This window comes from Molothrus ater, chromosome 11 (assembly GCF_012460135.2).
Source record: "Molothrus ater isolate BHLD 08-10-18 breed brown headed cowbird chromosome 11, BPBGC_Mater_1.1, whole genome shotgun sequence".
NCBI classification, from domain to species: domain Eukaryota; kingdom Metazoa; phylum Chordata; class Aves; order Passeriformes; family Icteridae; genus Molothrus; species Molothrus ater.
Window position 1 is genome coordinate 8,920,370 of NC_050488.2, and position 22,555 is coordinate 8,942,924.

At 38.4% G+C, this 22,555-nt stretch overlaps 3 protein-coding genes across 4 annotated transcripts in view; 1 reads left to right on the forward strand and 2 right to left on the reverse strand.

The window, feature by feature from the left end:
• Nucleotides 1-7,206, forward strand: part of APPL1 (adaptor protein, phosphotyrosine interacting with PH domain and leucine zipper 1) — a 23,694-nt gene extending 16,488 nt beyond the window's left edge. Inside the window, exons 17-22 of the mRNA XM_036391272.2 lie at nt 136-310; nt 414-450; nt 1,461-1,607; nt 1,785-1,835; nt 2,184-2,273; nt 2,465-7,206. Of these exons, the coding sequence (XP_036247165.1) occupies nt 136-310; nt 414-450; nt 1,461-1,607; nt 1,785-1,835; nt 2,184-2,273; nt 2,465-2,614 (650 nt within the window). The 3' untranslated portion in view covers nt 2,615-7,206. The remainder of the gene's footprint in view (nt 1-135; nt 311-413; nt 451-1,460; nt 1,608-1,784; nt 1,836-2,183; nt 2,274-2,464) is intronic.
• Nucleotides 1-17,000, reverse strand: part of ASB14 (ankyrin repeat and SOCS box containing 14) — a 21,014-nt gene extending 4,014 nt beyond the window's left edge. Inside the window, exons 1-10 of one of the 2 annotated variants that reach the window (XM_054516085.1) lie at nt 16,301-17,000; nt 15,473-15,683; nt 14,893-14,943; nt 14,407-14,543; nt 14,152-14,310; nt 12,207-12,452; nt 11,368-11,539; nt 9,916-10,459; nt 8,984-9,137; nt 2,319-8,894 (exon numbers count right to left, since the gene is read on the reverse strand). In XM_054516085.1, the coding sequence (XP_054372060.1) occupies nt 8,701-8,894; nt 8,984-9,137; nt 9,916-10,459; nt 11,368-11,539; nt 12,207-12,452; nt 14,152-14,310; nt 14,407-14,543; nt 14,893-14,943; nt 15,473-15,600 (1,785 nt within the window). In that variant the 5' untranslated portion in view covers nt 15,601-15,683; nt 16,301-17,000 and the 3' untranslated portion in view covers nt 2,319-8,700. Of the gene's footprint in view, nt 1-2,318; nt 8,895-8,983; nt 9,138-9,915; nt 10,460-11,367; nt 11,540-12,206; nt 12,453-14,151; nt 14,311-14,406; nt 14,544-14,892; nt 14,944-15,472; nt 15,684-16,300 lie in introns of those variants that run through there. The other variant, XM_054516084.1, reaches the window with a different exon arrangement.
• An 89-nt stretch (nt 17,001-17,089) lies between these two features.
• The window catches only part of DNAH12 (dynein axonemal heavy chain 12), a 59,358-nt gene continuing 53,892 nt past the window's right edge, over nt 17,090-22,555 (reverse strand). Inside the window, exons 67-74 of the mRNA XM_036391275.1 lie at nt 22,151-22,384; nt 21,594-21,779; nt 20,963-21,066; nt 19,664-19,868; nt 19,349-19,486; nt 18,802-18,893; nt 18,501-18,568; nt 17,090-17,655 (exon numbers count right to left, since the gene is read on the reverse strand). Coding sequence (XP_036247168.1) covers nt 17,465-17,655; nt 18,501-18,568; nt 18,802-18,893; nt 19,349-19,486; nt 19,664-19,868; nt 20,963-21,066; nt 21,594-21,779; nt 22,151-22,384 — 1,218 coding nt within the window. The 3' untranslated portion in view covers nt 17,090-17,464. The remainder of the gene's footprint in view (nt 17,656-18,500; nt 18,569-18,801; nt 18,894-19,348; nt 19,487-19,663; nt 19,869-20,962; nt 21,067-21,593; nt 21,780-22,150; nt 22,385-22,555) is intronic.

Here is a 22,555-nt window from a genome sequence, read left to right on the forward strand (position 1 = left end):
CTCATTGCTGAGTAGGAGCAATCTCTTTCCAAGTAAGGACGAGCTTGGAGTTTTCTTGACGGCAATCCACCTTTGGCTTTGAATGGGAAACCCAAAATGGAGTTTGTTTTTTTCAATACTTTTCTTTTTTCTTAGATTCAATTCTTCATCAGTTATTTATTGTGAGGTTTCTTGGCTCTATGGAAGTGAGGTGTGATGAAAGCCCAGACGTTGTTTATGAAACAATGCGTCAGATACTCGCAGCTCGCGCCATCCACAACGTCTTCAGGATGACGGAGTCACACTTGTTAGTCACTTGTGACTGTTTAAAGTAGGTTTGCTTCCTGACTTCTACTGATGTTTATTTACAGAATGATCTTCTTTCACTTTGGTAAAATTTACTTTCTGGTTTGTCTTTAAAAACAAATTTTTAGGTTAATTGATCCACAGACACAAGTTACAAGACTACGAGTAAGTAACTTTCCATTTTAAGATAAATATCCAGCAATGTAATTCTTTTACTTAAAAAATATTATTATTAGATCATAGCAAAAATCACTGATAGCATGAGATTTCCAGCCAAATTTCCAGTGCTATTAGGAGACCAATGCAGACATGTAGAAACATTTGCAAATCAGGTTTAGGGGAGTGATTTCAATAGGTCACATTGGCTTTTGAGACTCCCTTTTCCCTGTGATCTGAGAGGGTAAAATAGTAAAGAGAGAAGATTAATGATGGAGTTAAATTAGTTCTGAAGTCCAAGAGGGTTTGTTTGCTGTTTGGTTTCTCTGTTTTGTTTTTAATGTTTTGACCTTAAGTTCAACAATGGTCCAAAGCTGTCACCTTCTACAAGTGAGGTACATCAACTGAGAGTATGTCCCATATACTAAATGCACACATCTAACTCCAGGAAAACTCATCCTTTCAGTTCATAGCAGCTGTGGTAGGGACTCTCAGAATTTTTAAGTTTATTGTTTGATGAGTCTTAAAAAGATAATTTGAAGTCCAACCTCTTTTAGGAATAAGAATGCAAAACAGTTTTCTTGTAACAAACCAATGAGGGTATGGGATGGGGTTTTATTTTTCTTGCTTATATGACTTGGAGAACTGAGCTAATTGCAGTAAAGGTTTTTGAGAAGTAGTGCCTTCACATGAAACTAAATATTGAAAGCCTAGTAACAAATGTAACTATAATGAATGATTAAAACAAAATCAAACAGGAGTGTATCCACTTTTAGGAAGATGACTGACTTGCTGCAAATGTAGTCCCTTTTTCTTACATGGAGTGTGTTTTTTGACATTTGCTTGCCTTTGTAATAATTTAGTCCTTGCTGTCTAATCTGTTTGTGCTTCATAATTACATTTGCTTGGGTAACTTCTTGTGCTGTGGGTGTGCATTAATTAATGTGCAGTGTATTGAAACCTCGTGTGGAAATCTTTGGAATCAGTTTTAAAGTCTCCCTGTCTGATCCTTTTGGCAGTTCCCTTTGCCCAATGTAGTACTGTATGCCACACACCAGGAGAACAAGCGCCTGTTTGGATTTGTGCTCAGAACCTCAGGAGGGAGAGTGGACAGCCACCAGACTTCCATCTGCTACATATTTGAATCAAATAACGAAGGGGAAAAGGTATTGGTGATGGTTGTCACTTGTATCAGTTGTGAATATGGATTCCAAGGTGCTAGATCCATTCAAACCTGTCATTTTAAGTGCCTGCAAATGCTTTAATGTGCTGTTGTATTTCATTTGGGATGCTGGCTGAAATTTCAAGGCATTTTTAATTATTTCCATCTGTTTTGTGTTTAGATTTGTGACTCTGTTGGATTGGCCAAACAGATAGCTTTACATGCAGAACTGGTAAGAATCTTTTTGGGGCAAAAGATGCTGGGGAAAGGAAGGAAGGGGGTATATTTAAATATGTGTAATAGATTGTATTCTGCAAGATGCCTCTAGTTGCAGCAATGTTGTTGTATATTTTAAGGGACTTTTTTCCTAGAATTTAAATGAAAAGACTGACCAATATCTACTGTAGAACAATATTCAATATAGGATTCATTTTGCTACTTTTAACAACCATACCAGTCCTTTAAAAGCAGAATATTCAAAACAGTGAAGTCACAGTCTTGAGCAAGCTCATATCAATCAGTAGTGTCCCAAACATCCCAGGCTGTTGTTACTGACTTTATTTACATTTTTGCTCTGTAGGATCGAAAAGCCTCAGAAAAGCAGAAGGAAATAGATAGAGTCAAAGAGAAACAGCAAAAAGAACTGAATAAACAAAAGCAAATTGAGAAGGTACCTTTTGTCATTATTTCTTAATATTAGGTTTTTTCTACTTACTTTCTTTTGCAGTTTTTTCCAAAGCTGTCCACTGATAGTATTGATAGATCATTTAGAAATTGCAATAAGGGTATCCTGTGTCCATTGCAGATGGCTTTAAGGGTAATACTCTTTTTCTGATTTCTCAACCCCTCTTCTCAATGTAGGACTTGGAGGAGCAGAGCCGGTTGATAGCAGCTTCCAGCAGATCCAACCAGAGCAGCACAGAAGGACAGTTTGTAGTCCTTAGCAGCAGCCAGTCAGAAGACAGTGATTTAGGAGAAGATGGAAAGAAGAAGAGAGAATCTGAAGCCTAAGGTTGCTCGCTTCATTAAAATTGGAATCATTAATATATCTGGTGAAATGGCACAAGTTCTACAAGAGGTGAAATGTAGGTGGAGGGTCTGTCATGTCATAGAAAAGACTTCACAATATATAGACCCTATTATGCCTTGATTTTTCTTTCTCAGTTGAGTGATTCCTATTTCCTGTCAGTCTAATTTCTCTTGTATGCCAGATGAAGCAGGTGATCCTGCCATGTTTATTACAAACATATGTTTTCTCAAGGCTTCTCTGCAGTATGGGAAAAAATGTGGGTGTTTTCCCCACTTAGCTCTGTGCAGCTGACTGCTTTGGAAGCAAAACTGAAAACCTATTGGCCTTCAGCAGTAACACTGAAATTTGTTCTTTACACTGCAGTAGGGAGAACACCTTGCTGGAAACAGAAGTGGATGTCCAAATAAGACAGTGCTAAGCTTTACCCAGTTTATTGCACATACCCGTTCTCAGATTTAGAAAGAAGGATCCCCTTTAACATCAGTGAGATGTGCAATAGTTCTAAACAGAAGGATCTTTTTTGTTTCATTTTGCACAGTATGATACTGTCTTGATTTCTTTTTTCTTTTTTTGGTGAATACAATGCCAAAAAAACTTGATTTCAGCAGGAGAAAAAGATACTGTCAGACCTAGATAAGAGCTGATGAGATGCAGTTGAACTTTATTGCATGAGGAAAAGCATTCCTCATCAAATGCTAGGAGTCATGTATATAGCCTTGTAGCACAAGTGCCATGTTCTTGGTTTTTCCCCAGTACTTGGAATAAAAAGCTGTAAACCTTTGAGTTCATTTTTATAAAATATGCTTAGAGTTGCAGGAAGATCTTGAATTCCATCATATGAAAATCTTCTGCATATGTAAATGCCTTGCTGCTAATACTACATCTACTGGAAATGAGTTGAGGCTCTTTAGTCTTTTTATGATTTTGCAAACAGAATTTACCAGTTCTGAAGTAAGAGATGATACCAATCCTACATCCTAGAGTCAGTTCTGGAAAGCATTTTTCAAAGTGATGTCTGTTTACAGCTTGTAATCTGCACTCCATATTCCATACCCTGTGTAATATTTATTTTGTATAGAATTAGATGTGCATTCACCTTTTGAACCAGAAGAGAAATCTTGTTTGAAGAGAAATATTTATTTTTGCACTAATTACTATAAATATTAAAATCCAGAGGAACAGAAGATAGCTCTCTAATAGTGGCATGAAAATAACAGGATATGTAGAGAGAAGAGAATACACTTATATTCCAAGTTATAATATAACAGTTAGGAGTGATTTACAGTTCATTGCAGGGCATTTCTGGTGTTCAGGAATGGAAGCAATTTTCAGAGTATCTCCTCAGCAGCTGGTGGTGGCCCTGCCCTTCCCAGCTGGAGCTGTTCAGTGCTGATAAGTAAGTGAGGAATCTCAGGTTGTGTCTGCTGGATGGCTGTAGGTGCACAGAGGGCTCTTCTGACTCCTGCGAGTGCCCTGCATTGGCCAAAGCCTCTCCTGCCCTTGGTGCTGCAGATGGGACTTTGTGTTCAGGACTTGGTGGCCTCAGCTCCTGTGACAGGAGAGAAGGGCAGCAGTGCCTGGGCAGGAGCAGAGGCAGCTGGAGCTGCAGAAGCTTGGGCAGAGGTTTTACACCACAGGGACTTGAGCAGCCACCAAAGGGCTCTGCCTGGAAAAAGGAGGTGAGGAGGCTGAGGAACAGAGAGCTGCCAGGTTCTCTTCCTGAGTTAGTAACCAGATCCTTTTCCAGTGTGATTTTTCATCCCCAGAGTAGCCAGTCACTTGTAGAAAAATCTGCTTTTGCTGTTGTCCAGTTAGGTCACATAGTATTGCCCTGTGGCTGGATTTAGCTGGCACAGTGCCCCATGGACCACACCAACCTGAGGCTTCTTGTAAAAGACAGTGGCATTTTTATTTCACATCTAGGCTTCCAATCTCAGCTCCCATTTTTAAGAGACTATTTTTATTCTTGCCAACAAAAAGTACAGAGAGGCACCAAATTGAATTTTTTTCCTTTTTTGTGCTTAAATCAAGGCTTACAGAGAGTGGCAAGGCAGTTTGTCTCTGCAGATTATTCCAGGTCATGTTTGTTTGTGTTTGTTTTTATTTACTGATATTTGTTTTCTATCAAATAATATCACAGGGTAGCTCAAGGTTCCTGTGTCTTACTTGTATCTTTCTCAAGTATTTACTGAGGATGAAGCAGTTTGGAAACAGCACAGAGAGCCTATGAAATCAGTGATCTCTAGTGTCTAGAATCCAGTCCTCAGCTTGTCAGAGAAGAACTAATTGTGTTAAGCACTGGAGCTGCAGTAGCCCAGGCTCCAGAGGGAGGACAGATAATAGACAAGCACTCTCATGAAAAAGCATTTCTGATGTGCAGCCTGTTTTGCATTAGCCTTATTGAAGAAATGTCAGAAAATGGAATTACTGAATTTTTTGCAAAAGCTACCATTACTCATATAGATATAAATCTGCAAAGATGAGGAAGAAAGGCTGATAAAGTTGGTAGGTGAATTTACTGTCAAATGGGATTTTTTTGGATTTAGCAATAAATATTGGAATTACTCCATTTGCTTTTCGAGCTTTCCATATATACCATTAAATGTAGCTTTCTAAAACAGAGTAGGAGTGAAATACATTTCACTTATGTTGGATGATTCTCATCTTACCCACTCCAAGATTTATATGCATGAATGAAATGTAGGGGTTGGTTGTTTGCTCCTTTAGGGAAGTTTCACTGGTGCAAAATGAGCAAGAAAGTATAAAAGCATCTGGGGTAATGATGAAAGCTGCAAGAGCCAAGGGCATGTCAGCAGAGCTGGGGAAGTCAGACAGGAATGGCAATTGAGTTAGCAGGGGGGTGAGAATGACAGCTTTGCCTAGGGAGGATCACACAGGTTGTAATTAGAACTATCTCAAGGCAAAAACAGCTGCTGAGGTTTCATACATGACCTCTCTTCCTATAAGGTTTAGAACTACTTCATTAGAAAACAACTTTGCTGAAAAAAAAATCAGAATGATGCTTGGTATTTTCCATGAGAGTATGTAACTTTTAGTAGGAACACCTCATGGTCTGCTGGGAACTGCTGTGGTAGAATTTCACCACCAGAGTATTTGGTTATTGTAACTAAACTGCTAGATGGTTTCCTTTACTAATTTACAGGAGAAATCCTCCTGTTTATTATTTCCTACTGCCTTTTATTCACAAACTGATCTTTCAAGCACCTTTGGCTGAAGCTGTAGTTTGCTTCATGTGCATCTGCTATTACTTCAGTCACTCCTTAAAATATTCTTTCAAATCCGTGATTTTCAAGTGACTTCATGTAGGTACTGAATTGTCAGAGTTGTTCAGGACTGTTGCTAATTGCAGCCTCATAATTACTGCCATACTTTTATCTCTTAAGTAAGAGGATATGAAGCTCATTACACCGTGTAGATCCACACACTGCAGACCAAGCCAGTCTTGCTGTCAGCTCTTTAAGCTACATACATTCTTTATGTATGTAATGGCATGAATATCCAAATATATCAGGTGTGCTTATGGTTATGCATTTTATTGCATTACACATGATAGCTGGCACTCCTCTGTGCTCACTGCTAGGATTTGGCCAAGTCCAAACCAGAGGACAAGGTCAGTCATGTACTGCTGAAACATATCTAACTGGATATGATCAGGTAGTGAAAAGTCAGCTGCATGTCATAGGCTTACTCCCTTAATCTGTTTGAGTTTGAAATTGTATCAGGACAATTTACTGTCTCACAGTAATATTTCAGAGTTAAGAAACATTCCCCTTCCAGAGGGCTATCAGATTTCCTCTTTATGTGGATGTAAACCAGAGCTGAAAACTGAAACAGCTGATGCTATTTATGAAGCTGTAATTGACATACATGGATATAAAGAAATAAATCTGACTGTTTAAGGTAAATTCTGTCTATGCTTAAGGTAAATACTGATTAATTAAATGCACAGCATTTGAGATTAGCCAATGGTGAAAACTATGCTACAATATGGTCTCTTATTATTTAGGAAATAGTTCACCTAGAGAAAGAAAACTGCCACTGCTTAGTGAATTTAGTAGAGATATTGTCTAATGTAACAGCAAAAGCTGATACTTTATATTCTTTCTTCTTGCAAGGTAATTAGTCCCCAAGCTTCTTGTTTTAATTAAGCACTAAGTTGGCATTTTTTTCCCTGCCACAGTGGTATCTAAGTTGTCATGACAAGAATAAGTCAGTGTATCATTGTGAATGCACTTGTATTCCTACTGAAGTTTATATTGCAAGCTGAGGATTTTGTACAACCTTTCTGGTCATTTTTATAATAGAGTGGAGTGGTCAAATTCTTATGATGGTGTTCTGGATTGGTCCTGTTCTGGTGAAGTGTAAGTGATTTTTGCAGTGTTTGAGACTGACTTGCACATGTTCCCTGAATAGCTGTATTAAGAACAACCAATGGCATATTTATGTCAACTCTGATTGTTGTGTCTTAATCTTGGAAACATGGATAGTAACCCTATTGTACCAGGGCTCCAGTCAGCATTTTATATTTTAAATAAAAGCTTAACTATAGTAACTTTCTGGGTGAGACTTGTACTGATGCAAAAGCCTCCTGCATTCTTCATTATGCTGACTTTCAGGAAGTACCATTACTGGTGACAGGATGTGTTCCCTTCCATTTGAATAAGTTCTGACATGCAGGTAGTCAAGTGTAGCTCAGTTCTCTTAATTTTTATAGTAATAGCCAGATAACCTCAGAGAACATTGTTGTACTTGGGAATGCTCTTAACCTATTTTTGCAACAATCAGAGACTGAAGGTGAGCAGGAGCTGTGGCAGCTGGCTGGGCAGGGCCCATGGTGGGGCAGTGACAGGGCTGTGAGGGCTCTGCAGAGCAAGCAGAGTGCAGAGGCTCTACCAGCACAACCACTACCAGGGGCATTGGACATATCTTCACAGGCTGAGTTAGTTTATTATGGGATAAACACCATGTAAAAAACCATGGGCCATAACCACATTAAGGTTAAATTTGTATTTTATAAGGTTTGTAGATTTTTCTGGGGGAAAGCAGACTTTTGAATTCTGTAACTTCTGTGATAAAGATGCATGTATAACTAGAAAAAAAAAATCTATGCTTACTTGATTATGAAGGAATAAATACTACTAATGCCAAATGTGTTTATGAACTTCTTTTTTTCTAAAATAAGAACTAAAGAACTATTTTTTTCTAAAATAAGAATTGATAGTTGCAATATTTTTGGAAGGAACAGGCATGCTGAAGGTCTTTCTAAGACTTCTGTAGGACTTCCTAAAATGACAGGGCTCCAAAAGTTTAAGCTCCACCTCTATAGCGAGAAACTCCAAAAATTGCAAGCATGACTTTGGACAGCACTGTGTAAGGAGAACCCAGTTCTAGAGAGAATAGTCCAAGTTCATGGTGGATGAGAGATGCCAGTACCTGAGAAGGAGCTGCAGAACTAACACAGCTTTCAGCAGGGCCACCTTGATGAAACATTGGTATGTCACATGACCTGCTGTGATAAGCAGAGGTTTATCAAGCTTAATCTCATTTAATTGCCTAGAATGGGGGATTGCTTTATTGGGTGAAGAATTACTTAAGCTGCTCTTCAGGACTTCACAAATAAAAACTTTTTCTTGGCAAGAGAAGGGAAGAAGTACAAAAGAAAACTATGTCTCTTCCTGATTTTAGTCAAATCCCTGACCTTGAACTAAGCCCTGAGTTTAACCCTGGAATGAGGGTAGTGGTATCTGATATGAAAAGCTTCAACTTAGCCATAACACAAGGCTTGCAGCCCTGTATTGTTCACTTCCTTAACTTGTCACACCAGGCATTTAAAATACTGTTGCCATAACTTGCAGATAGGTCATAGGCCAGGAGATCCTTAGAATGGGATCACCAATACTTACATTTTGGGGGTCTCACCATGTTCTTCAGGGGATGAGGGGAGAGCCATGGCATTCCTTAATATACAGAGGAGAGAAAATCCCAAAAGCAAAAAGCACAACAGTCTTATCCACATTAAATTCCCTTCAAAGCACAGGACAAATACTTATGCACAGTTGAGCTTGTAGATCCCTGTGAAGTTTTCCTGTCCATAAAGGTCATATTCCTTGTACAGGATGTAATCTTTCAAGCAGTTTGGCAGTGGAAGGAAGGTCATGAAGACAGGACAGCGGAGACGCAGCCGCCCCATGCACGCCCGGATCTTCAGCCGGCACAGGTGCTTCAGAGAGCGAGGATTTGCTAGAAAGGAGAAGCAAAATTAATGCTACCAAGCAAAATGGCCCCACTGCCAAACCAGCTTTTCATTAAAAATGTAAACAGATACTTACTTAAAATGAAATGGATGTCTGGCCAGAGTTCCTGTTCTTTGAGAACTGCTTCTAGCTTCCAGCAAATCTTAACATGATCAACGTAATCTAACATGATTCGCACGACTTTCCCAGACACGTGCTTCAGCCAGGACAAGGTTATCACTTCACAGAACTGATAGGAACAAAACATTTAGTAGGGTCATATTTGATACTGCAGAAAATTACTTCTTTCTCTGAGGACAAGAGCCATTACTTGAGCAGGGTTTTAGAGGTTGCTTAAGCCTCACTAGCAGAATCTAAAACTTTGAGAGATGGTTATTTTGTACTAAATCCAGAAGTTAACTTAAGCAGCTGTATATTTGGGGACTTGGTGCTTAAAAAGAAGTGCTACCACTCTTGAATGGAATTTAGACTTGTGTCTCAGGTGCTTAATATGAGGATCCACCAGCCCCCAGTGCATGCATCATCCCCTTATCTTTAGGTTAAAGAAGGGTTTATAAGATTCAAATGGACTTTACAAACTGTGAAACAAAGACACTGATTAGGATCTTTAGGTTTGCTAATCTCTGCTCAGTGCTTATCCCACCAGCTCCAGGAATCCTTTCAACAGCCTTCCAGTCTTGGTGTTCTGGTACAGGACAATGCCAAGAGCCAGCCTGCAAACCTCTGCTTTCACAGCATGGACAACACTGCCCTGGAGAGCCAGTTCCTTACTGATCATTAGCATATCATCAGCTATATTTTCACAATTCAAAATTACTGTTTACAACATTTGCCTTCACAAACTAGGCTTCAGAACATCTGGTTAATTTTAAAGCCTTGTCTGTTCCTCTCTTTATGTGTAAACTGTCTTCAAAACTTCTTTTTCTGACAGTGCGTTAAGCCCCTTTCCATTTAGTTTTAGGAAGGAAGGCGGTAGGGCCACACCCGCCGCCGTGTGACACCCTTACCATGGTGTCTTTGATGACAGTGGAGGTCCAGCCGTCGGTCACGTACTGGGAGTGGTCCCCGCTGCCCCAGGGGCAGTCGAAGCAGCGGTGCACGTCGTAGCCATAGTTCAGCAGCATCCTCAGCATCACCTCGTCCTTGAGGGCGTACTGCAGGGCCGAAGGGAAATGCGTGGTGTTCACGCGGCAGAAGTAGTTGACGTTGGCCCCGTGGCGGAGCAGCAGATTCATTAACTCGTAGTTGCCCATTCTCAAGGCTATTTGGAGGCAGTTGATGGGATCTTGGTTTGTCAGGGCTCCAGCGTTGAGCAGCAGCTGCGTTGAGCAGATATCCCCGTTGGAGACGGCGAAGTACAGCGCTGATTTCCGGTGGTCGTCGTAGCCCTTGCGAACTCTCTGAGCCAGCATAAAATTGGCATCGAAACCCGACTGCAGGAGAAACTCAAGGCACTGGGGATGTGCTCCTGCTGCTGCTGAGTGAACTGGACTTATCCCACTTTCTTTAATGGCAGAAAAATCAGTCACTGGAACTAAATATTTTAGAGCTCTGAAAAATTAAAACCAGAAGCATCTCAGAATCCTTAAACATTTTGGTTCACCTAACTCATCTTTGAATTTCTCTGTGTTGTTTGGCTTCAGAATTCATCATGACTGTTAGAATAGTCTTAATATACACGTACCACGGCAAATCAGTACCATGGCATGCATTGACTTGAATTGCTAACACTGCAATTGTTAGCCAGCAATGGATACTGACTTTACATCTACTACACATATAATATTATTATACTATTATTCATGAACAACCCATTCCTTGCTGTAGGAATTAATGTTTCCTTTTCAATAGAAATTTTTCCTGAATGTTGAAAGCACATAACCTATAGGGGTTAGGGAATTAATAGAATATGTATTATAAAACAAATACATATAATCTATAATGTAATATATACATCTAAGTTTAAATATAACAACTAATATACAGAAAATATTAATACAGAAATTAAGAATAGTCAGGTGCTTGTTTCTCATTTGTTAGTTGTGATTTCAGCATAAATATCTTCCAGTAGTCTTACTCTCTGTAAAATAGGGAAAACCCTTACTCTCTGTTTGTCTATTTAGTACATTCACCATTCATATTTCTCTGGAGGGGTGGAGATGAGACATTGACCCAGAGAGAGTGACAATGTTCCAAGAACCTCAGCATCAGACTGGACAGTGTTACTACTTGTGACAAATGGGGAAATAGCAGAGGGATTAAGATGTGCATCCTAAAATCATGGAGATTTTATCCTAACTGATCTCTTACATTCAGACACAGAACAGACATATTTACACAGTCAAAAATAATTCCTTGTATAAAGCTACAGATTTTCTGCCTGCTTTGAATAAGGTAAAATTAGTAAAATTACTATTTCTGGTGTCACTATGATTTGATTTTTAAGTATATTAACTCACAGAAAGTGTCCTCTATATGCAGCTCTGTGGATTGGCAAGTGACCCGAGTGCTTTGGTACATTGGCATCAGCCCCATATTCTAGTAAAAGATTCACAGAATCTGGATTTCCTCCTCCTGCTGCTTCAAACAATATAGAAGCACAGTCCATTGCCTGTGAAAGAACATCTGCACCTGGGAAGAAGCAGCAAGGATTTTCGCAGTAGTCACTGTAAATATTCATCTGCAATTAATATCTCCAACCCCCCAGTGATATGGTATTTTGAATTATATTCTCCACAAAACAGAACCACTGTGGACATAAATCTTCATATTGGATCCTTGATTTTAGATCTGTTTATGTAATCCTTAGAACAAGAAGGTCCAAATTGCTTTGAACACAGTAAGAATTGTTCCTAGAACTGCACCAGCAAAAGGTTTGGTTCTTATTCATCAAAACAATTGATTTTGGTTTACAAACAATGCATTTCAATTCCTTTACTTTACAAAGAACAGGCAGATGTGACTGTAAACATAAGAGCACCCAGTATCCAAGAGTTCATGCAATCCAGTTCAAATGCTGCTGAACCATCATGTAAAATTCCCCACAATATCTTATCAAGCGTGCCCTAGGGTGACCTCTTATGTGAGAAAATAATACAGCATTTAAAAACCAATTATAAGTACTCACTAAAATATTAATATATTATTTTAATATTATACCAAATGGTATTTATCAGGCCTTCACTCAGTGCAGATGACATTTAATTTTCTCTAGTAATGTGAGCTACTTCTGCTGCTGTTTTTGAAGGCATATCTGAAGCCTTCTCCTCCTATAAGGTCCTATATAATAAAGTCTCACCTTTTAGCAGTAAGAGCTCCATAATTTCTGTGTGCCCCATCTGTGCAGCCAGTGCTAGAGGTGTGAGGCCATACCCACTGCGGGGGTCAGGATCTGCTCCAGCCTCCAGGAGAAGCTGTACCAGGTCCTTCCTGCCCAGCCTGGCTGCCTCATGCAGAGCAGTTCTCTCATGGACACAGCGCAGATTCACTCTGGCACCAGATCGCAGCAGCAAGGAGGCGATGTCATAGGAATCAAGTTTAATTGCTGTAGGACAGCAAGCAAAGCATCAGACAGGATTGTTACTCAGTGCTATCTGTGCACCATGGCTGCTGTTATGTGAGTGCTCACTGTTCCTGGCAATGCTATTTATGCAAAGAGAAATGCCCCTACACTGAAAGGTTTAATTCATCAACAAGGACAGCACTAAGTATGCAAATGAATCATTTCGTGGTAATCTCTCTCTGTAGATTTTTTTCTTCTCTGTTGCATTTGGTAATGGAACAGAACACGGCTTTCCTTGCCACTAGATGGAGACCACACCCAGGGCCCTGGTGCTCAGGAACTGCCACAAGAGCTCTGTTAAATCTCCACGAGCAGTTACAGCAATATGAAACAAAGCTTCTAACGACTCTTTTATATGCCTTCTTAGCTTAATAAGCCTGAAGTCTTAAGTCAGGAAGGATCTTAAAAGAGGAATTTACATTAGCTCCAGTGGATGGAATGATTAGGCAACACCCTTCCCTCCTTCTCTCTTTGATCTTCCAGGCTGTGCAGGGTAGTGAGAGTCCTTCAGCAGGACAGATTAGGCTGAGCAGCTTCATGTGCCACAGCTGCTTGAACACCAGTGACAGCATTTTGTGACAGAAACTGTGATGTCCCATTATCTGTGACCTACATGGCTGCTTAGATAAAGCCCATGCATCCCCTTCTTGGGGGATGGTGCATTTTAATGCTGTGCACTTCAAAAGCATCTAGGAGTTCAGTACATTTTTTAAGCAGACAGCCCTGACTTAAAACTGCAGCCATTTTACAAGGATGGACTGAGGGTCCTACATGATTGGTAAGCCTTTTTCTCCTCCTTTAACAATAGTTTTGAAAAAGAAACCACCCTTCCAATACAAAAAATGTATGGGATCATCCAAGAAACTTGAGTGCTCCTTTAGAATTTAGATAATGAGAAGACACTTTCCTGCTTTCCTGTTTTTGGGTAGGATTCAGTAAGAATGAAGGCATCATAGCCCAGACTGAGGGAAGCAAAGGGAATGAACAAAGAATGCTTTTGAAAAACATTTTGGCAAAATATAGTTCTTTAGAAACCATGAATTACAGTTCTTGTGCATGATCAAATTAAAGTGGCATTCACACAAACAATGTGGGTATGAGACTATACTAGGACTACTGTAGGTATGGGACCTTATTCCCAAATTACAAAATATTAAAGAGAAGTCAACTGAGAATGTCAGCCTGTCTTCTTCACTTGTCATCCTTGGACTAATGACAGCAATGTCTAAATAGGGACAAACACAGCTTTGCATCCCACATACTGTAGATAAATCAGGCTGGTTTGCTATAATTTTGGATAATTAAAACCAATTACCATGGGTTTTTGAGGAAAAAAAAGGCTGATGCAATGAAGGAGATACCATATGGGCAGAGAATATGAATGTTCTATGCCTGCAGACATGAAGGGCAGTAACAGCATGAAGAAGCAGAAGGACTCACTACCTGGCACCACTACAGAAATGATGCCAAGGAAAGCAGAGGATGGCACTCTGCACTTCATGGAGAAAGCTAATTATCATCTGAGAAAAACAGGGACAGACCTATTCAATGCTGAGATTATTTTTCTTTTTCTCCTTATAGCAAAATATTTTAGGCATTGAAGTCAAATATGTCACCTTAAAACCTAAAATGTATCCTCACCTCATTCCATCACCTCTCCACCCCTAAAAACAGTATTCACCTATAACTAAAGGAGAATCTCCCTCTTCATTTCTAACATTGGGATTGCAGCCATTGAGCAGGAGAAAGTGGACATTGTCCACAAAACAATTTCTTACTGCCACCAAGAGAGGTGTTTCCCCTTTTAGCGTGGACTGTTCCCACGTAATGTCACGGGAGGCTGAAATACAGAAAAGCAGAACACATTTGAAGTTGGATGATTCATCAAACTTTTCTTTGTAAAACTTTTTGGTGGAAAACTAGAAGGACTTAGTACCTTTGAAAGTTATTTCAAGGATGTTCTTATTTAGCTGTGCTGCAGCTTCATGCACAGGAAGCCAGCCTTGCTGATCTGCTTCTTCAAAAGCAGAACTGTACCTCACCAACTTCTTCAAGGCCTCCTCTTGGCCTGTGATGTTTTAGCATAGATATATCCCATTACACATCATAAGACAAAATCCAGGCAGCTAATACACTGAGTGTCATTTATTCCACCAGTATATCTTGCTCATTATGAATGAAAGCCTGGAGTTTTCCTCTAATTTCAGGAGATGAAGCACTGGAATTTTTGAAAGGAGTGTCACTTGAACCCATCCCACTTCCATGATCCTATCTAATAAGCTAGCTTTTGGATGTCTTGTTTTTAGTTTCTTACTTCTCCCAAGACTATACAAAGGAAAGCTACAGTAAAATCAGGTGATCAAACCCCCACAGTGTAGGCATTGCTCAGCCATTCCCAGGGGTGTATTTGTACTTAACTGTCCGAATTGCTGCAATGATCTGCCCATGTTCCTTACTTCTGGTATACTGGAAACTGCATAAACAGAACAAGAATAAAATCAGAAGTAAAAGTTCATGTGAAGCTAAGGATATAATTATACCTTACTTCAAATACTCTAATTTAGACAATATGTTAGATTTTTCTAAGTTACATTGGTTTTGTGAGGGCTTAACACATTGAAACACTATTTTTGTTGGTCTTTCCCTGACACTGTAAATACTAAATTTTTAACACAAAGGCCAACAATTAAATGCTAAAATGAGGGGAAGCTCCCATACCAATTTAATCTATATCACCTACTTATCTTCTTCACAAAGCCTTATACTCATTAACATATTGATGTAAAACATCACCTGAAAGTTTCATATGCTTCATATTTTCCAAGAAACAGGTACATTTTTTTCAGGGAGAACTCAAAACAAGTCAGTTACCAGTGCTTTCCAGTATCCATGGGACAAGGTCAGCACAATACAACTTAGGGAGTTAAAAAAGGAAAATAAGGTCTACTAAATGTTTACAGTAATGCCAAGAAAACACCCAAAATAGAATAATAACTTATTACCTTTCAACCTCTGTTGCACTGCCACTTGTTTCAAATTTTTGCCAATCTTGTAAGCTTTCCTGAATAGCTTGCTGGGTAGAGATTTCCTCATCAGAATCACCATCAACCATATACACAGAATTATTCATGGCAAATCAGCACCACATGGATCACTTCTGTAGGGAAACACTGCTTTTTAATTAGAAGCAGATGTTAAATCTTTAGGTTAGATCTGGAATAATAGAAACAGCAAACACTGTGTCAGTATCAGGAGAAATGAAACACAGTTTAAAATAAATGACTACACTGTTATATGATTAAGCAGTCATGCTGTTCTTGGCAGATTCAAGATTTCAGATATTCCATTAGGCTCAAACCTCTCATCTGTTTTACCTTATCAAAACTTCCACTTCTGTCTTTCAAGAAAGCTGGCCTGAAAAAACCAATCCAAAACAAAACAACAGGGCAAGGTAAAATAAAATTAATAAATAAAACTGAAAGCTAATAAATAACTTGGCAAAATGAATGAGCACAGGAAATTTAAGAAGTTGTGAACATTCCAACTACAAAGCTTGGAATAATTCTAGAAACATCTTAAAGCTGGGCAGCAGTAATTCATAGCAAATCTGCATCATTTAATTTGTTACCTGCTCCACCTAAAGTGTGATTGCAAGGCCTTACTCTGTAATTGCATAAATAGCAAAAAATAGAAATATATTAACAACATATACAATAAGAAACTGTTAGTAATTGATTTTACTATGGTTCAATGAGTACATAGACTACTTTTTTTCCTAAAAGTACTACTAATTTTCCTATGCATTGAGAAAATATACTGGCTTTCCTCACCTTCTGAAAGAGGGAAAATCTCCGCCTTTGAAGAAGTGATTATTAAGTTGAAAGTGACATTTTCAGGATTGTAAACAATCTCTGCAGAGCCCATGTCCATTAATAGCTCACTATAAATACCCAGTCATAAGATACTCTGGGACTTTCTCCACATTTCTTTCACACACGTCAGTTATGTTTAATAATCTGACCTGATAAGTGCTGCCAACAAAAGAAGGAATTAAAAGCCCATTTTCCTTGTAAAAATTCTTCTGAGTTTTGGAATAAGAATTTCAGACCTATAGCAGTAAGTATTACACCATAAAAAGAAAATCCTTTAGTGCTGTCCTAGGAGAGCAAACTAAAGGTGGTCTTAGGAGGTGGCTTAAGAGTGAGACAGCAGAAAAAATAAACTTGAAACAATAAAAGTAAACAAAACCAAGCAAATAATCAAAGAAAACCTCTCTTAAAATTATTACATGTTCCTGATTACTTAATCATAATTCACATTAATATAAATAGAAAAGCAACTGAAAAACAGAATTTTAAAGGGAAAAGCAGTTTCAGAAAGACAGACTTACATTGGTTCAACACCCAATAAGCAGGGACACAGATGCCCAGTTGTAATAGTGATGGTAGGATGGAGTAAGACCTTTATGTGCTCAGTTATTCCTACTGTATTTTTTGGCTGGATCCATACACAGAACAGATGATGGCTGTATCTGAATGCAAGGTGGAAACATTTCTTTGCTAGAGGAGATGTAGAAGGAATGCTTGAGTAATGTTTTTAAATTATTTTTAAGGAAAACAAAAGTTCAGAGTCAAGTTTATTACCTACAATATTTATCTCAGATAGTGCAGACTACTTTCATTTCCCATGAAAACATATTTTGTGATATTCAACTAATGCACAAAAAAGGTGTTCATTTTAATAATATCACCAAGGGCTAAAACATTTTAATAATATCACCAAGGGCTAAAATCCTAGTTGTATAGCTGACAGATTGTAAAGACGGTCTATAAGAATAATAATACACACTTAACACAAAAGCTTGAGGGTCAGAAAGTATTTGCATGCCCTCTCACAATACAAAAACCTCCAGATGGTTCTTTCCACTCTAAGTTCCACTTCCTCTGTAAGCCAGCAGAGAGAAGAGGCTGTTGTGGAGCCTGAAGTGTCCCCAGTCAGTCATCCAGCTGGCACAGCAGGGCCACGCCTCTCTTGATCCAGTGCTGCACTGGCTGGTCTGTGCTGAGCCTCAGGGCGATGACAAAGTTTGTGGAGTGCCCTGTGGTGGACAGGACCCCCTTGCGCTCACTTGTCTTGTAGAGTGGGCAAACATAGGCATTGGTCTTCTTTATGTCTGATTTTACGGCTTCAAAAAAACCCCAAAATAATGCATTACATTCAGCAGAATGGTAGAAACATAATCTACATGCAAAAGTTAAGTATTTACAGTAACATCTGTAAAGGTAGCTAAAAATGCAAAATTGTTTTGTGAGCAACAGAATAAAATTATCTGGATTTTTCTTCTTGTGTTTTCTTGTGTGGTTTGTTTTGTTCTTAAATCCAACTAATTTTGCTAAAATTTATTTTCAGGACTTGACGCCCTCCTGTGATTCTACCAGCTTTTTAATACTCAAAGACACATTAAAATCTGAATAGTTACCTAGTTAATACATAGCTTATACATGAGTTTTTCACAACTCTACAAGAATTTCCATCTAATTGCCAGAGAATCTAACTGCAATTCAAGTCATCTAAGACCCAAGGACAGAACTCTGCAGGAACTCTTTGTATGCCCAGATTTCTTGCATGGAGCATGTGCAAAGCAAAAAATCATGAAAGTCTGAATAAATTCATCCAATCTCAAGAAAAGGCACAAGCAGAGAAAGTGGCAAATTTTAATACTGCCTATTTGCTAACACTTAGGTTGCAGTAGTTGCAGTAGTAAGTCCTGATTTTGTACATAAATAAAAACAAGTATTTACTCCTCTCAATCAAAGAAAACAAGAGTTGTGCAAATTATCTTACTAGTAGGAAAGACAGCTATTACAGAGCTAAAAATAACCTGAGCAAACCTTGCTAAATCACTGAAGGTAAAACACTCAGTTTCTGTAAACCTGTGAAAAGTTCTCCTCAGAGATCTTCAGTAAAAAAAGGAAACCACTGTTGCAATTTCTCATTGAATAGCTCACACATCAGAGAAATCACACTCACCTGGCTTTATCCAAATGATTGGCATGGCATCAAAGAGCACTTTGGGATACTGCTCAGTTAATATTCCCCTGGAGAGAGACAGCAACAAAGTCATTGTTTGTGGCTTGAGGGGTTTGGTGGGTGTTTTTTGGTTGTTACTTGCTCGTTTGTTTTCATTTCCCCATTTCCATGCATGAAAGAGTACTTAATTTGGTGTGTTATTTCAATAATATGAAAAGTATCACTTAAATTACTTAAATCAGTCTTGCTTGAGCACTGAAAACAGGTTTCCAGAACCACAGTAAAACATTTGGCTACTGACTTGGTCCTGTCCCAGCGAGCTCCGTCTAAAAATAATCCATGGATGTAAACACCGTCCTCTGGTGCAGTATCCGCAGTATCCTGAGGAATAACCTGCAGGAAATAAGTGTTACAAGTCATTAAACTCACAGCTCTTTGCTTTTTGAGCTATTATGCCAGTTTTCACACCAAACCAAACCGAGAGAATAATACAGTAACCCCTCCTTTTCAATGCTACTTTTATATATATCTGTAGAGACAGCAGACTTCTCTGGGTTTGTTAATTACCTTTCTTGTAGGTTACAAAATGAGGCTTTAATTACACCGAAAAAATACACTGGCTAGGCTGCTTCCTTGAGTGGAGTTCTGGGTCCAGTGATAGAATTGCTTTTAATCACTTTGAGAATACCTCTTCCACAGAGGTTATTTAGCCTGCCAGTCCTAACAAATAGATGCCTTCAGATGCAGTCAGTTGCAAAATGAACCTTCCAGTTAGGATTTATTCACTACATCTCACCACAACATCAGGGCTCAGATTAATAAAATACTAATTTATAATTTATCCATACCTCAAATTCATATCCTAGAAGGTCGATAGGGATCCTGTGCTTCCTGGCATAGTTTTGCATGGCTCCAGTTAGGAAAGCTTGAGTAAAATAGAATCCTGAGAGCCAAAAAACAGCAGGCTTCCCTAATTCATACCAATCCTGGAGAGAGGAAAGCAATACATTGAACAACCAGAGAGGAATCCCATACTCTTTGACTATTTTCTACATAATTGTACTCAGAAAATCTAAACAAAGCCTATCACTCCTTTCCCAATAAAGACAAATTATATGAAAAACTAGATTGAACAATTGGCAGCACTGCCACTTGTACATTACCTGTAAAAACTTCAGCCTTGCTAGCAGATCAACAATATAGCTCCCTAATGGTTTTAGACTTGGGTATGAATGCTGTGCCCACTTCTCAGGAACTTTTCCAATAAGGAGACTGCCAGACAGAGCCTCCAGCTCAGCATCCATAACAACCAGTCCTTTAATGGCTTTCTTCAGGTTAATTAGTGTAACGCGAATAGTTCGGATTAAACTAGAATTAAAAAACAAACAATTTTCACACATCTGCATGATTTGTTAAACATGACTATGTCATTGGAAAAAAAGTAAAGGTGGATTATGGAGGCATCTATAGAATTTTTATAGCTTTTAAAATCGATATATCTATATAGATATCTGCACAATAAGCCATGTCTGTAAAGTCATGGATTTGGGCATTAGTGCAGATTTATTTAAGACTACAAACAGTAATAAATTCTTTTGTTATCTCTGATATCCTGATTTTTTTTAAGAGGATAAATTTGGAACCCCAAATGTATCCACTATATTATAGATGAAGGAAAAAGGTTTTGATTGCAAAAGAAGAGGGTGTGCAATAAGGATAACTTGGAGACTTAAGGCCAGAGAGCATCTGGAAGAAAATTAAGCAGGAGACATGAAGAGAAAAATAGAAAAGAAGGAAGACACAGAAAGACCAGAAAGAAGGAATGGACAGGCAGGTGAATATAAGAAAGAAAATTAGGAAACAAAGTCAAAAAGAGATTGAAGACCCAAGGAGAAAAATAAATTCAATTCTAGGTTTGTAGTCTTAGAAGAATAATTGTGAAAATTAGGCATAGGGGAAAAAAGTATTGGAAAAAGGGGGAAAAAATTCAAACAGAAGCACATGAAAAAATTAAGAAATAAAAATATCTCCATTACAGAAAACATTTCATAAACTATAACTGTGCATGTAGAGTTTCTAATTCCTTTACCTTACAGGTCAGAAATATGAGGAAAATAAAATAAAATTAAGGTAATGATGGTGAAAGAGAAAGCGAAGTTTAAAAAGTATATCTATATATTGTCTGCATTCTCTTTTCCCAGTACTTCCTCATACTCCCTTCGTTTCTCTTTCAGTTCATTTTGCCTGCCATCTTGCCTATTATTTTTCCTTACATCTGTCCTATGCTCTGATTCTCCACAAGGAGCAAGGGTGTTTGGATTGCTGGTATCACTGCAGGCAATTAGAATGGAACAAAAAAAATATTTCACACACCACAGGGCTTACAGAATATGATTTGCACGAAATATTTTTCTGTGAATGGAATGATTTCTGGTAAATTTAATAAAATAGAACATTCTTACTGGTTAAATCTTTCCATTTCTTGCACCAGCACAGTGTTCATACTTTCTTCATATCTCACAGGATATTTAATTAGGCAACTTTCAATGTCAAAATCCTTTGGAAGCTGTAAATGACAACACATTTGGAAATCATTCCATATATCACTATAATTTTACATTAAGGTGTGCAAATGTGAAAATTTGTAGAGCAATAGAAACACTAAACTTTCTGATTAGTATCTTAGCAATACAGGATTCAGTAGTTCAATCTAAATAAAAATTTGTGGGATTTTAATGTTAATTAAAAAAATCACATAGAATTTTTAATATAATGAAAATTTATTAATATATTTCAATTTATTAGTTTTAAATTTGTTCATGTGAATGAATCAACTGTTCTTTCAAGTCCTCTTTGCTCTATTTTCTCTCTTTCTACTGTCTTCTGCCTATTTAATAAAATTAATAAAATTTCTTTCAACTGAAATATAGCTGTGGTCTGTTACAGCCACACAAGTTCTTATTTTCACATTGCACTAAGTTCCTTTCAGAATGCTTTTCTTTCATGATGAAATCTACTTTACAGTGAAGATTCTAGTTAAGGAATTTCTGCTTTGTAAAAAGATATACTGAAGTAATTTATACAATACAATACCTTGCTGAGAATATCATCTGCAATTGCATAAAGAGTGCTGTCACCACCCCCAGAAGTTCCCTGAGAACCTCCTCCTTGTGTTAAAATCAGAGATTCAAAGAGCATCTTAGTTTGCTGAAGATCTTTTGCAATATCCACATTTTCATGCAAGCCAAATACCTCTGGATGCTGAGTAAAGGGAAGATTCTGGGACAAAAAAGAAAAAAAATGTCAGGGTGACATAAAGCAGGAGGAATCTCATCCAAGGTTTCTTTAAGAAGCCAAGCGAAAAACTTCAGCTGCAGGTGAGTGAGGACCTTAGTAGCAAGTATTTCAGACAGAATTACTGCTGATAGAGCCACCACTTCTTGCACAGAAAGTAATTTCCAAAGAATCTATGCTACACATCCCCCTATCTACTGAGTGATTCCCTCTCCAAAACATTTGAGATCATACAGGGATGCAGGCAAGAACCTGAGCACACAATTAATTGTGCTTCAAAACTACCTCTTTAAGCCTTTCAGGATTGCTTTCTTAGCACATCAGTGTAACAGTGCAAATCTTGTTGCTATTTTTACCTTAATAAACTCAATGTACTCCTCATATGTGCCTTTGGGTGGAGCATAGTAGTTGCCACTGGGAGAAAAGGTGTACCGAGGATTCTCGATGATGTCTGGGTTATAGAAATCATCCAGCATTGTCAGCAGCAAACGTCTGTCCCAGTCATCTGTCACTCGACCTCCATAGTTACACTCACCAGTCAGGTAAGAGACAGCTTCAAAGGGAACGTGGCTGTACTCATTGATGAATAACTGAAACAGAAATAAGAGTGTAGGGGGACAGAATAGAAGAAAATAAAGATGGTCTAGAAAATAATCTTACCCCTAAGGAGTTGCAGCTGGGCCAATTATCAACGATTAGGAGCAGGCCTGACTTTAACAGGCCACAGCTGTAAGCAATGAGAAGAAGAGTGCTATAAAAGA